We start from the raw sequence: 16,177 nt of genomic DNA on the forward strand, positions 1-16,177 counted from the left end.
TGAGACACACACTGTCATTCTGTCTCTGAGCCAGACATAGTTGGTTGTGTGTGAGAAATAAACATAAATACATACAAACTATGATATAGTTTTGTGAGTGTGTGCATGTTTGTGTGTGTGTGTGTGTGTGTGTGTGTGTGTGTGTGTGTGTGTGTGTGTGTGTGTGTGTGTGTGTGATATTAGGTTTCTGTATAACAGGTGGTACAAACTGTCTCATCTGCGACAGAATCAAATATCAAGTTTGCTCCCACAAGCCCCTCACTTTCTCCCCTCCTCCTTTCACCCCCTCAACACAAAACCCCATAGCCCTCCTCCCACTAACAGTTCAGCGTTAGGCACCCTGAGAGTTGCATCAGATGGGTCACACATTACTTATTCATTTCATGGTTTCTTTTCTGTGCTCTCAAATAATTTTTCATGCTCAACCTCCCTTTCACGCAGACATTAGGCAACATCATCGCTGAAGTCTCAAAATGGTGAGCATTTTGAGCTGTCAGGGAGAGCAAAAATAGTTTGTCTGACATGAAAACTCGAGCAAGATGAAAAAAGTTGACATTAAAAAGACCACATTTGAAGATTTTTTCCCCTTCCTTTCATTCTTCGGTCTGTGTCGCAAGCCATCTACTAGTTTCCAAAACAAAGCGATAATTGCCCTCAAAATGTCTTATAACGTCATCATTAACGGTTTCACAAAATTAGTTTCCAATGATTAGGTTCATGATGTATTACTGCATTGCTTTGTCAAATCATCACTGACTAATTTTGGTGTTTCTGAGTGGATTTTCAGATATGAGTAGCTATTTCAATATTATACAGACATTGGAGTTTCAAATTCCCATTTATCCTCAAGTATCACATTATGAAAATGATTGTAATCGTTTATTTGAAAAAAACAAAACAAAACATGTTGTTTCATAAGACTTTTCTCCTTTGTGTTTCCAGTCATGGCTGAGGATGTATGGCTATCTTCCCCAAGCTAGCAGGCAAATGTCAACCATGCGCTCTGCCCAGATCTTGTTGGGGGCCATCAGCGACATGCAGAGATTTTATGGTCTAGAGGTAACTGGACAGATGGATCAGCAAACCATCAGGTAGGGAGTCACCTCTGGTTTAAGATCAAAGAAGGTTGAATCATTTCATCTGGACACAATGTTTATTGACACATGTGTTTCATCACTCATCTTAAGTGACCTCTTCAGTCTAAACTGACTGCAGGTACCTCCACCCTTACAAACAATACAGTTGCATAACAACTGAAACCAACGACCAGCATATGCAAATATGGGCGTGACCATTAACTAGACTTACAATGGCCATGTGTACTCTCCACAGAGGATTTGGGAATGTTTGCAATCACAGCATTGTAAGATGGTGACAGATGTACCCTTAGGCCCACCCCCCCTTGCTTCAGGGATGGTTGTTTCCTCTTCACATAGAAGGCCTCTTTGACTCCCCATTCAAACCAGCGTACCTCCCTATCAAGGATATGCACATCCTCATCCTTGAAAGAGTGGCCACTGGCCTGTAGATGGGTGTAACTGTGGAGTCCTGGCTTGACACGTTATAAGGGTGGGAATACCTGCTGTCAGTTTAGACTGAAGAGGTCACTTAGATGAATGATGAAACCTATCTTTTAATATACATTGTATCTCGATGAACTGATTCAACCCTCTGTGATTTTATTATCTGGGTGATTGAGCATGCATAAAGACACTCTGGTTTAAAAGTTTTAAAAACTTTTTCACTGTAAGACTTGGAATTAACAGATTGAGGCCCTCATGTTGTTAGGATTCATGAGCACCCGTTCAAAACAGATCTCCAAGATATCTTAGATGACCCTACGTTTAAGACTTGTTACACTGATTCACAATCCCACATAGATGTGTACTGATGTTTGTGTACAGCATTTGAGGAAAGACTACAGTGGTCCTAACTTCCCTTCATCTTTCCTTTTCATGAGTACCCCCCCACCCCCCCAGGACAACTTAACTGTCTCCTTCTCAACTCTCCTCTTTCACCTGACCACAACCCATTCTCCTCCTTTACTCCTCAGTGCAATGAAGCGACCCCGCTGTGGTGTTCCTGACAAGTTTGGAGGCCAGATTAAAACCAATGTGCGGCGGAAACGCTATGCCCTCACAGGACACAAATGGAACAAGAGCCATCTCACCTACAGGTAAAAAAACCTGAAGAAAGAAAACCGTTGTATGGTTAAAACAAAGAACATGTATATAGGTGTGATTCTTTACTTTCTAGTGGTTAATTTTGTAATAAAGGTTCTCAAGCAGCTATATTTCTAATTTATCAATTTACAAAGGTATTTTTTATATTGTATCAGGGAATTATTATATGGAATCAACACAATTATATTGCATTGTGTTAAGAAAGCATGTGCCATCAGACAAAAATGTTGATACAAAGACTTCGTCTGGGTTTTTAAATTTTAGAATTTATTACAGAGCAGAGCTTCCCCTAGAATTTTTTTCAGCAGCAGCACTGTTGCGCACTCCATATGTCCATGAGCATGTGACGCCGGCCCGTATTCACGTGCGTCACAATACTGCAAACTTTCATTGTTTTCCCTAAGTTTGAGGAAGACTTAAGTGAATGTATTTGTTGGGGGGTTTGGGGGTCCTCCTCCAAGAACATTTTGCATTTTTTAATAAAAAAATATGCAATTTCCCATCACTGTGGACCATTGTCACCATAACTGTGTGCAATAAGTTGGAAAAGCTAGCGCAGATAATAAATAAACAACACCCAAAAAGCTTGAATAGAAAACATGCTGAGGAAGTCCACTTGGGACCAACTACAACTAATAGATCTTATAGTAATTTAGTTAGATTTGATGCTCTCCACATTGATTTTACATTCATTCGGCTTAGGTGGTGCCCAAAATGGCTTGGGTGCTTCACCTTAGCCTTATGGTAGTGAAAACCTTGCCATCACTTTTCTTTTCTTTTTTTAATAATTTTTCCTCCTTTTTCTCCCCAATTGAATTTGGCCAGCTACCCTATTCTTCCGAGCTGTCCCAGTCACTGCTCCACCCCCTCTTGCCGATCCAGGGAAGGCTGCAGACTACCACATGCCTCCTCTGATACATGTGGAGTCACCAGCCACTTCTTTTCACCTGACAGTGAGGAGTTTCGCCAGGGGGACATAGCACATGGGAGGATCTCACTATTCCCCCTAAGTTCACCCTCCCCCTTGAACAGGTCCCCCGACAGACCAGAGGAGGCACTAGTGCAGCGACCAGGACATACCCACATCCGGCTTGCAGGTCCACCCGCAGACACGGCCAATTGTGTTTGTAGGGATGCCTGAGCAAGCCAGAGGTAACAAGGGGATTTGAACCAGTGATCCCCGTGTTGGTAGGCAACAGAATAGACTGCTACGCCACCCAGACATCCCCTGCCATCACTTTTCTGCTGCTTGCTCTCTCACCCTCGCTTAACTACACACTCACTACGCACACACATTATGCACTGCCCTATTCCTTAAAAGAGCTATGCCACTCTTATAGCAGTACCTTTCACATAGATGTCCTTTAAAGAATGAGGAGAAGGAGGATTCTGGGATTTGATGGACTAGTCAATGATTCAAATAATTCCACGATGATGTAGGGTGTTATTGTCCGCACACAGTGTGTGAGTGAAAATCATCAGTAGTCCATTGATATTAATAATCATGGGAAATTTCAGCAGCGGCACTCATAGGGGAAACTGCAGAAACAAGCAAACAGACCTGAACTAAACCAAAGAGGTTAATAGCTAGAACCCAAAATTGCTGAGTTTTCTGGGGAAAAACAATAGTTTCCCAAACCAATTTTGAACCTGGGAAAGTACTTTAGAAATTCTGTAAGTTTTTAAAAATGCTAAGCTGTTTTCTTGATACCATAAAAACATTTTAAGGCCCTCCTAAGATTTATTTTACCTTTCCTTCCTCGTTCATCTAGCATCCAGAACTACACTCCAAAGATTGGAGAATACAACTCCTACGAGGCCATTCGGCGGGCCTTTAAAGTCTGGGAGAAGGTCACGCCATTGACCTTTGATGAAATCCCCTACCAGGAGATCAAGTACGGCCGCCGCAAGGAGCCTGATATCATGATCTTCTTCGCTTCAGGTTTTCACGACGACAGCTCTCCGTTTGATGGGGAGGGGGGCTTCCTGGCTCACGCCTATTTTCCAGGTCCCGGAATGGGAGGGGACACTCATTTCGACTCTGACGAACCATGGACCATTGGCAACCAAAACATGCAAGGTAAGAGATAAAGAATGTGTACTATAGAGAATCTTGGCTTAGACTTAAACAAAAAAATCCTAGAACGTCACTCAGTTGAGTCTGAGTAGCCACTTTACATTGAGTAAGCTAACCTGAAATCAGTGTCAGTTGACTTCAGATTTTGGTTAAGCAGAGTCTGTGTGAACTATGGCCAACATCAAACCCAGGCCCTGTTGTATAGTTTTGCATTGAGTCCATAATAATTCATTGCGAACAACTGTTTTCATGACCACCCTCCAACATGCCACATGCCTTCACCTTAAATGGGATTTCCTAAATCCTCAACCGCCAACTCCCAAAACATGGCCTGGCCGGCTACACTCATTTGTCAGGCTTCGCTCCTCATCTTTCCATCTTAAACCTTCAAAGTCTGCGTTTGGTGACATCACTTGATTTAAATCTGACCGTACCTCCCACTGGTTCTCAATTACCTCATTTGAAGTTGCTTGGAACTTGTATGGAGACATACAGAGACACTGTGAGAAACATGCACACATATACACACTTACGCATAAATGCACACAAACACTTATACCAGCAGTCATGCACCTGGTGACCAATTTGTGTGTTTTCCATAACATTCACTAGGCAGTTCTACACATGCGCACACACACACACACACACACACACACACACACACACACACACACACACACACACACACACACACACACACACACACACACACACACACACACACTCACTCAAACAGACCCACTCTTTTCTGTATTACTATAATTGTGAGGATCGCCCATTGCTTTCACCCTAACACCTCAGTTTAAGTAATCCAACGCCTAACTTTGAATCAACCATACTTACTGACCATACTCATTTACTTACAGGCTTATCTTAACTTGAAAGTTATATATTTTGCCTGCTGTTAATCTTTTTAACCCTAATTCCAACCAAAAAGTGGCCCGTAAAAATCTGAGGACTGGCCTCTTTGAAGGGCATTTTGGCATTTTCTGAACCAAAAACAAATTGAGTTTCTATTTTGTGCCTAACTCTTGTTCATGTTAACGTACCCGTTAATCCTATTACCCAGAAGGCTTTTGATGACAATGGACATCCTGCCCTGTTATCGCTCACTTATACACATCAGGCACAGATGCAAGCTGTATGTGTGTGTATATGTGTGTGTGTGTGTGTGTGTGTGTGTGTGTGTGTGTGTGTGGTTGTTGGAGTATACACATGTATACACCACTGCTTATCCATGTTGTGTATTTGTGTACCCACACTAAATGTGCTAAAAGAACGTTGTGCTTGTGTATGTGGGTAGCAAGTGTTTCCAATGTGTGTGTGTGTGTGTGTGTGTGATCTGTGTGTGGGAGGTGTTGCAGGACAGATCACAGGGAGAGTGGAATGTCACAGTAAGTAGGAGTGTGTTCCACTCGGGGAGATCAGTAGACTAGCCCCATTGTTGCACCAGTGCTGCTTACTCTCTTTAAAGGCGTAGTGCATCTAAGTGAAAAAAAAAAAGATTTCTCTCTTCCGGACTATATGCAGATGTATTTGTCACACAAGTACACTTTCTACTGAAGCCTACTCCACAGCTGAAATGTTTAATCTGCTGGGAAGCAGTTTTTTTTAGGGAAATGGGGATTTTGCCTTTTGCTGTCTTTCAGTTATGGAAGCACATGAAACAATCTTCCAACCAAGTGTTGGAGAGAGTTGGGGTGTCATGCAAGACAGTAAAGAGTTTTTGTTTTGTTTTTCCTACTATACAACAATCAGAGTGAAATATCCAAAACATGTGCTAAGTATTTGACAGGTTAGGTGTAAGAATTCCACCAGTGCTATTGTTGTTTATGTCATAGAGGTATCGCATACAGGAGGATGCAGACAAAATGATTTTGTGTAAAGTTGCAGGGAAGCGCATTGACTCAGGAAATCCTGATTCAAACTCCTGTGTGGTCAAGTGTCTGCCACACCGTGTCCTTAAGCAAGAAACTAAGTCCCTCCTGGCACCAGGGGTCTTGCTCTGTTGTTGACCCTGATTTCTGTTTTTGCTGTGAAAGGGGTAACTAACTAGTAAGAGCATATTCCTGCAGGGCTAACGTGCACATGTATGCACACAAACAAATGAGTTAATTACAACTACATTCATTTTGTCAACTTTTGGTGCATCGCATATTTTTTTTCCACCTTTGCATTGCCTCGTTTTCATTAGTCAGTGAAAAAAACAATTGCATTTGGCTTAACTTGCACTTGTAAACCTTGTGACACACAGTGTGCTTTTGTCAGCCACACTGAAACAGATGCTCTTTTTGTCAAACAGAAATGCTTTCACACCTCCCTCAAGAAACTAACCAACGCATGCACAGTTTTGAACACACCTCTGAGCAGCTGAAATGCTCTGAGCTATTAGGTGCAGAAGGTCAGACCTTTATACTTTGTTGCGGTTAGATGACGCTATAGTGAGTTATTTGTTGAAAAGGAGTAACAAGCTTTGACGTTTTGGTTGTTGGGGTGCTAAGAAAGCTTTAGCATGTTGTACTTCCAACACAGGAATTCCCCTACATTGGGAGTGAATGAGTAGGCAGTTGTGGTAAAAGAGTTAACAAAGCTGCGGAGCAGGAGAATAGGTCTTGACTGACTAAATGAAATGGGTGTTTGTGGCTCGAGTCAGCAGTGGATACCTTGGCTGTACTCCCAACTTCCCCAAGACGTTTGATGTTTTTGTCGTTCTTTATTGTGTCGGAGTGAATGGTTGTCACGGTTACCTCACAAAGCCCTCTTTCTCCACCTTCCACACACTCACACACAGCTCTTTTTTCACTTCTCATCCCTCACTATCTCTCGCTCTGCTTTTTGCCCCAAGCCTCTCACCCTCCCTGATTTTTAGTTATTAGGCTTAGGACATTCATGTGACTTATAGACAAAAGGGGAGAGGGAGATAACAGGGTGGAACGCCTGTGTGTGTTGTGTGTGTGTGTGTGTGTGTGTGTGTGTGTGTGTGTGTGTGTGTGTGTGTGGCAGTGGTTTTGTGTTATGAAGAGACATGCAAAGTAGGAAAGTTTAAAAGAGAGAGCGATAAGAAGGGAAGAGCAAAACTATAGCATCCGGAGCATCTCTTCCCTTGCATTACATCACCAACAGTAGTCCCAACAACACAAGGATGATGTCACTGGCACATGTGCAACCAATCAGCATCGGCCCTCAGGTCAAACAAAATGGCTGGCAGGTCCAAAGGTCATTTAACAAGAAGGTAGGAAACAAAGAGGTATTGACCAAGGGGAAGTTCCCATCCGACGAGTGGATTCACTTCAAATATGACTAATAGGAGTAGGTCAGTCCAAATAAACCAGTTTTTCTTTGTTTTTACTTTTTTTTTCATTTTGCCATCTATAAGAGGTCTTTTGTGAGAGAAGAAGTTGATGCAGTGGTCAGTTTGTCACATCTGTGTGCAGACTCTGTAGTTGTCATGTCAGTGTATAATTGTCACCCTGGCAGTGGATAACGGCAGCCTTTGATTTGCAAGAAATGCATACTGATTTGTATCTACAATGATTAGTATGGCATGGCATGATGCATATGTCAGATCTGTAAAGCTCTCTATTGACACCATAATCCAAGAGGACATTGAACTGGTGCATTCTTATACATTAATACCTCCAGACTTTATGGGGGGACCTTTTCTTGTTAGCTGACGTTTACTGCACATACGGAACGTAATCCCGTGTTTTTATTTATTTATTTTAACCCCCCCCCTTTTCTCCCCAATTGTATTACCCTACTCTTCCGAGCCTCCCTGGTCGTTGCTCCACCCCCTCGCCGATCCAGGGGGGGCTGCAGGCTACCACAAGCCTCCTCCGATACATGTGGGGTCGCCAGCTGCTTCTTTTCACCTGACAGTGAGGCGTTTCGCTAGGGAGACGTAGCGCATGGGAGGATCACGCTATTCCCCCTAGTCCCCCCCCCCGAACAGGCGCCCCAACCGACCAGAGAAGGCACTAGTGCAACGACCAGGACACATACCAACGTCCAGCTTCTCACCTGCAGACACCGCCAATTGTCTGTAGGGATGCCCAACCAAGCTGGAGGTAACACGGGGATTCGAACTGGCGAGCCCTGTGTTGGTAGGGAGCAGACTAGACTGCTACGCTACCCGGACGCCCATAATCCTGTGTTTTTAAATAAAACACACATGTAACAGCACAGACACTTAGTTGCAATTGCAAATTCTGGCTCTTTATCTCAATCTTTCCATTTCTTCCCACTGAAAAATGGCCAACAGTTTAAGGGGAAACAATCATGATTTTCAACATTATTTCTCTACATGTGTTGTAGGGATATTAGCATACATAATATTGAATAGTTGTTTGTGTGTCTCTGAAACCCTGCTGAAATTGGGCAGACAATGAATGTGAAAATATACATCCTGGTTTGCCAGTAGGCTTCATTGTACAGGAAAAGGTGAATATCAATGCTGCATACTTTAGTTTAATGTAGCATTGTTATTTGCATTTTCATATACATCTGTATGTGGCATTAATATTCACATTTTTTTTTTGTTACAAATGAGCCTATTAGCAAACCAGGAAGTACATTTCTACATTAACAGATTGTCTGCCAGCTGGATATTTTTCTGGTTGTGGCATGTTAGAGATACAGAAGACTGGTCAGTATGAATGCCTATGTAGTGTTATATATTTTGAGATAATGTTGAAAATCATGATTATTCCCCTTAAGGCAGCTTTTTTAGATTCTGTATGTACAGTAGTTTTGGTCCAGAAAGTTCCAGTAACTGTGGTATCTGTCTGTCTGTCTGTCCCTCGCTTTCTCTATCTTACCTCTCTATGCCCACCCACACCTCTGTCCTTCCCTGTACCTATATCCAGGTAATGACCTCTTCTTGGTAGCAGTCCATGAGCTGGGCCATGCCCTGGGGCTAGAACATTCCAACAACCCTTTGGCCATCATGGCTCCTTTCTACCAGTGGATGGAAACAGAAGATTTCCAACTGCCGGAAGATGACAGGCGGGGCATACAACAGATTTATGGTAAGGACTGGGAATTGCCTTACAGGTTTTTGGGGTATGATGTCCGGGGTGTACTGTGATACAGCATAAAAATCAGAGGCTTAAAATGTACATGTTGGAATTGATGTAAGATTTTCAGGGCTTTTTCAAACCTGTAGGTTGTTTGTTTTCTTCCACATCAGGGGATGATTTGTTGCAGTTACCTCTGGGCTCAAATTTGTTTCACATGGCAACATTTCCAAGTGTATCAGCATTTTTAAACAAACACCATGTACAATTTTCACATTTCACAAATTGAAGCCATAAAATGGAGCATCAGCACCAGCTGTGTTGGTGGATTGTTACCTTTGCTGTGATCCTTTGGTAAAGATACCAGAGTTTTGTATACAAGCATTTTCAATGTGAATTAAGGCAGCATGTCAAAAGAATTGTGGCATAGCTGCATTTCATTGGTTGGAGATATACGGTTTTCCAACTCCTGTGCAGAAGACTGTCCACCCTAATGAACACCTACAGTGATATGCCCTAAAAATTCACACCAAGCTAATCTCGTAGTGTAGAGCGACTTCATGATTTGGGTCGGATTGCATTCTCACTGCGATGGAACCATTCCAGAGTTAGTTTGCTTGCACTAATTTAGGCTGAGTTTTCTCAATTGCCATCACCACAGCCATTCATGGGATTTTTTTTTCATTGATAGCACTGACTTTCATAAGTTAGAAGACAGTGCTGACTTTATTTAACCTCCATCCTTTGTTGACGCAATTGTTTAGCTAATGATGGTGCTAATGCCTGTGTGGCAGTGTTGGGTGTGAACCAGTTGCCCTGAGTTAGCTTAATTAGATCGGGGCAGATTAAATACCATCGAAGACATGCCAGAGACTAGGAGAGAGCAGAACTGCTGGGAAGTGAACCATATTGGCTCTTTCCCAACTAGACTCTCCAGACATCAGTGTTATAATTAACTGCTTTGTCTTGTGTTTAATTTTTGGATGTATATAAACCAAGTGAATATTTTTCAGGAAAAAAAACAAAAACAACTTTAGAGTGAAGAATTCAGCCCCCCATTCTAAATCAATAAAGATCATACCTTTTCAACCTGTATTGTGTTATACATTAGGTTTAATCTTACCTTGTCTGTGTCCTGGCAGGTCAGCCAGACAGCGGCCCCACCCAGGCCCTGCCCACAGCAATTCCCCGTCGACCAGAGCCTCGACCGCCACAGGTTCCACCTCGCAGTCCCGACCGGCCCAGAACCACTGATAGACCAGACCACTATGGACCCAACATCTGTGAAGGAAACTTCGACACAGTTACCATGCTCCGAGGAGAGATGTTTGTCTTTAAGGTGAGGCTCCATCAATCAGGAAATACAGACATATTTTTATTTGGCGGCACAAGTATTGGTGGTTTTGTCAAACTGTAAAAAGATGCTAGGGCTAAAAGCTTCAAGTGGATTTATCAGTGCTTTGGAACAGAGAACAAAAGAACAGATGAAATTTCACTTTCAAGAAAAGCTGGCATGAATCTTTTTTTGCTCAGTTACCGCACTCTTCAGGAGCACTTCAGGATTTCGGGCAGGTGCACAGCCTTTTAGGGACCTGTTTTCAATCAGGTCCTTGAGGGCTGTAAACCCACAGGTCCTCTGTCTTTTATGGGATGGAACACATTTAAAGGGGCGGATTGGGGTCAGCCGAGGCTTTCAGGTGTGTTTCCTAAAGATTCTCTGGACTTACATTATGGGCTTAGGCAGCAGTTAGCCATTATCTGGGTTGGGCTCTCAAGGGAATTTTAAAATTATCTGCTAAAATACAAATTTACACCAGCCCTTGGTTTCGTTAGCTATCAGCTAGTAGGGAGATTTAAGGCTTCTTGCTATTACACAACACAGCCAAATGGCCACTGGCAGTTGTTATATGCCTGCTGGGACTAAATGTTGTAGTGGCAGTCATGTCTTGTGGTCGGGTCGGGTTGCTCTCACAGTTTTGTTTCTTGAACATGACATTGAGAAGCCCATGTAAGGGACTGGCTTCATAAGCAAACCAACCCCAGTAAATCAGCTGATTGTGGTGAAGGAAATTGGTATTAATGGATCAGGTAAATTGTTAAGTTATATTCTTTTGGCAGAATGGCAGAAGTCAGTTACATGGCCTTGGCATCCTCTTGATTATGTCTGTGTTCTTCTACTAGATCTGATCTGAAAGTCTGTAACATAATGGTGGTACATTTTTCGGGTGTGCTTTGGTGGCAAATGGAAGTGGTGGCATTCTCTGGCTAAGTGGTCTCAGGCACTGGATCAAGCTTTTAGTCTCATCACTTACATATGTTAATTTTTAACACCACTGTTCTCAGTGACTTAATTTAAGTGATAGGCTGTCTTCATGATTATGAAGGTTATCCTCAGTGGTGTTTCTAGCCATTCTGGCACCCTAGGCAAGACCCCCCCCCCCACACACACACACACGCAAACACACACAAAAGCAGATGCTTTTAAAAATTCCATTAAAACATACTTTTGTCTCCTATCTTCCTCATCTTTCGTCTTCTTTCTTAACTGTGCCCCCGATGGTTTTGCTCTTTTCATTAGTACAGACTGACTGGCAGAAAATTTCAACAGATGCAGTTAACTGTCAACTGGTGCACTCACCCGCCATCCACACCTGGCCCCTCCCCTACTGTCTCGCTCATCATCTCACTCATAACAAATAAATAAGCCTTAATGCATGTGTTATTCATTTTATTTTTATGATAATTAAAAATTTATTAAAATTTAGAATGAATTGCCCCCCTGTATGAGGTGTCCTAGAAGACCGCCTAGGTTGCTTATGCCTAGAAATGCCCCTGGTTGTCCTCATACTGCAGAGCCCAAGTTTGATTTCTGCACTGCTTTGCCTGTCAAAGTATCTTTGGAAAAGAAACTTAAACCTACTTATTCCAGGGATACGACATTAGTTCGTGCTTCAAAGAAGAATTTTGAGAAAAATTGTCTGCGTCATTTGTGTGATTTAGTGATAAAGGTCAAGAGGAGTCCCGTTTTGGCAGCCATGAACAGTGGCAAGCTGTACAGATCTAAAAAATGGCAGATTTAGTGCAATAAGGCTTTATTTTAAGAGCATCTTGACTTTGGCTTGACTCTTAGTTTTCCTCAGCTACACATTCAAGGTCCAGCCTGGTAAAAGGCACTGCCTCTATAGACAGGCCAAAGCTCATTCTATTATTATGCCCTGTTTTAGAATATTGGTGTGTCTGATAATGATTAGCAATCCCAAGACTAGGCTTATAGTGTGTGGGCATGCATGGTAGATGAAATGTGGGTATCTATCATCTTCAGTGTTGAAGTGAGTGCGAACATTGATCATGTTTCTTAGTATGGAAGTGATAACTTCCTGCCTTTACAAACCCCAGAAAGTACTATTATTCCTCTCTATGAACATTGCATGGGTGAAATAGTCCTTTTAAATGTAGTCATGGGACTATTCGATTTTGCACTGGTGGCACATTCTCTTCACATTGAGTCCTGTCCATAAAAAGAAGAAAGAAGATGTCATTCTCAGGGCTAATTGCTGCCTTACTTTCGTTGGTGCCTCTATTCCTGCACAGCAAATTGCTACCCACATTTACATGCTTTCTAATAGCACTCCATCACAGTTTGTGCTGTTCAGTTCTGAGCTGTTACTAAAGACCATTATTTTCTGTTCAGTCTATCGCTGATCCCTGCCTCAACAGGAGAAAACTGTCTGCTCTGTTCTATTTCTACCCAGCCAGTCTCCCTCCTGTTTCTGTCTACTCTGCTCCATTCTGTTCCTGTCGGCCAGTGTGTCCTGTGTGAAGGGCAAAGCGTAGTATGGCTGCCAGGAAGAAGCAGTTGAGAGTTTTTACTGTTACATTACCCTGAACAACTTGGGCTTCAGACTCATTGTTAATGAATTAAGTCTGATGGCTTCTGTAGTGTAAAAATGTCTGTTGGGTTTTGTGTCTTTTGCTTGCAAAAGTTTGTTTATTAGTTAACATTTGAGATAGTGAGCTCACTTTACAAACTCAGGTTAATTTCCCTCAGTTTACAGCTGAGGAAATGTTTTATGCTAATTTGAACAACTGGATCAGTTAAGCAGTTGGTAATAAACGTCTGCATTGTGCAGAGGACCCAGAGCAACAGAATGGGTTGAGTATCTGTTAGTGCAATTATAGGACATGTGATATAGCCTGCAGAGCAGAGACCGTCTATTATTATCCTGGTAAAGCTTAGCCATTGTCTGACAACTGTTCGTTCTGGTCTAGTTATCTGGTTGAGTTCAGTATACTTGACATAGTGCTTGCCTAGCTGTAACCCCAGTACTCTCAGTATCATCAGGACTATGTCCACTGGAAGCTCCTCTGTCTGTGTGTCTTCCTATGTCTTGAACTTTCTCTGATATATAAAGCCACAGAAGATCTTATTTGAGTGTTTCTAGGGCAGAGGAATATTTGTTGAAACAAGATTTGTAACCTATATTTTGAGACTTTGGCCATATATCTTAGCTCATTCACTTTGGACCTATTTTAGGTGCTGGACTGCAGCCAGGGAGATAGAGTGAAAGAGAGAGAAAGCTAGACTGAAGCCTTTTGAGTTTATTTAGAGCCATGGAGAGCAACGAAGGATAAGAAAGGACACACAAAAACACGTGGTACTGTTCTTCCCCCAGGGTCGTTGGTTCTGGCGGGTGCGACGGAACAGAGTTCTTGATAACTACCCCATGCCCATTGGTCACTTCTGGAGGGGCCTACCAGGTGACATAGATGCAGCCTATGAGAGGCACGACGGCAAATTTGTCTTCTTTAAAGGTATGAAAAAACACACTCAAACACATTCATTAAACACATTAAACACACAAACACAAATCATGTACAGGAAGTTTGACACATGTATCTCAATATGCCAACAATTTTTGATTACAAATGTGATGATTAAATTAAATGCAATCAAGTAAAAGCCACACACGTGTGTGTGTGCATGTGCACATTTTGTGTTAGTCTACCACTGGGCAGAGAGATGGATAACTGGACTGCTTTGGCCAGTACGTTGTTATTGATTTGAAGTAGCAACAGTTATAAACAACATTAATGTTTCCTTGCATGTGCTAATGGTGCTGTACTGTTTATTCTGCTATGCTAACACACAATAACAGCTGAACATACTCTAGGTCAGTGTTTAATTTCCATTTGAATAACAGAGAATCCCCGTTTTAGTGTTGGCCCCCAATGATACTCTAAACCCATTAGGTCTGGCTTCCATATGTTGCAGTGTATAAACTCTCAGATGTAAAAGTATTCCTTCATTTTATCTTATAGGACGATACTGTAGATTTTTCTTTATGCTTCATGGTTTGTGTCATCAGCATATGGAACATAAATGTCTACTGATGGTAGATGTGTTCCTTCATGGCAAACCATCACACATCTGGTTTCTCCTTTAGACCCTGATGCAGTCATATTGCTCAGTGGTAATGTTAAGTCATCCTGTTATGTTGCTATCAAATTATAGCAGTAAAACAGTCATGCCCTTAATGAACCAGTGGTATATAAATCCTTTTCTTTTTTTAAAAATCCAAGTCATCATACATGTAGAGTGAATGGATGAGAACATCTTGTCTTTTACAGTGCTGGGTGAAGTTGAACTCAGAAATGAGCACTGTGTGCCTTTAAGGATGTGGGCCTCATTGAGGAGCAGTCTTCAGGGCAGATGATGATGATGTCACTGGCAAGCCCGTTGGCTCTCACATTTGGCTGCCGTCCATCAGCACAGAAAGAAAAGAAATATAACAAGAATAAGAAGGGTCCCAACTCCAAGACTGGCCCATTACCACATGTGGCAAATTTCAGAGCCAGAGAGGGAGATATATGTAGGTGTTTGTATCTTAATAAATATTTTGCTTAAAACACTTTACAAAATAATCATGTATTTAATAGAAAAGACTTGCTTTTAACTGAATTGAATAAACCTGGGTGGAATTCAGTTGAACTTAACTGAACTGAATCAAGCTGACTTTGACAAAGGTTGAATTTAGGGGCAGCAATGAAAAGAGTGATGGAGGGACGGAATTTATGAGTACGAATAGTTGGATTGATAGATCGATGGAGGAAGGTTTTCTTTTTTTCAACCTTTCCCTCCCTCTCCAAATACATGGAGAGGTTTGACTTGAAAGAAGCAGTGAGGTGGCAGGGAGGGAGGTGAGGAGGGGAAGGATTGTGCCCAGAAATGTGTCTTAGCCGGGGGACGGGGTTCTCATGTCGAACACACTGAAAAACTATCAAAATGTCCCAAAACCTGAAATCCACTTACATTTGACAAACTGCTCCCTAATTGTCAATTACAAGCCAAACCAGAACTCTGAGTCACTAATGCCACTCTCATTTATGTTGTTATTTATACTTGCCAGCCGGAAAATCCCCTCCTCTATTGTCATGTATGCTACAAATTCTACAGAAATACCTGCCTAGATATTGCATTCATGCCTTTTTAATCATTTACCAAATTCCTTGCCAAGAAATTGGGAATGGCCATGCAACAAGTGTGTGAGTGTATGCTCGTGCATGCATTTCAATGTCTTTGTCACCATGTAAATGTATGATATGCATGTTTTTGCATATTTTCAATGTGTGTTTCTGTTTGTGTGTTTGTCTATATGTTTGTGTATATATGTTAATGTCAATATGTATTGATGGTGTGTGTGTGTGTGTGTGCGCGCGCACGTGTGTGTGTGAGAGAGAAAGGTAATGGTAAAAATTTCCAGAGCGCTCACTATGCTGTATCTCAAAGGATATGAGTGGGTATAGATGGAGGGGAAAGTCCCTCTCCATGCTCCATAAAGGACCATTAACCATGAAAGCAATTCACTTGCTCTCTCCATCTTTCTCTCTGTTTTCTCCCCTCC

General features: G+C 42.1%; 1 protein-coding gene across 1 annotated transcript in view; it reads left to right on the forward strand.

The window, feature by feature from the left end:
- Window positions 1–16,177, forward strand: part of mmp15b (matrix metallopeptidase 15b) — a 37,552-nt gene that overhangs the window by 15,938 nt on the left and 5,437 nt on the right. The window contains exons 2-7 of the mRNA XM_056278339.1: window positions 943–1,091; window positions 2,054–2,176; window positions 3,956–4,263; window positions 9,126–9,287; window positions 10,418–10,614; window positions 13,949–14,087. Coding sequence (XP_056134314.1) covers window positions 943–1,091; window positions 2,054–2,176; window positions 3,956–4,263; window positions 9,126–9,287; window positions 10,418–10,614; window positions 13,949–14,087 — 1,078 coding nt within the window. The remainder of the gene's footprint in view (window positions 1–942; window positions 1,092–2,053; window positions 2,177–3,955; window positions 4,264–9,125; window positions 9,288–10,417; window positions 10,615–13,948; window positions 14,088–16,177) is intronic.

Source organism: Lampris incognitus, chromosome 4 (genome assembly GCF_029633865.1).
Source record: "Lampris incognitus isolate fLamInc1 chromosome 4, fLamInc1.hap2, whole genome shotgun sequence".
Lineage (NCBI taxonomy): Eukaryota > Metazoa > Chordata > Actinopteri > Lampriformes > Lampridae > Lampris > Lampris incognitus.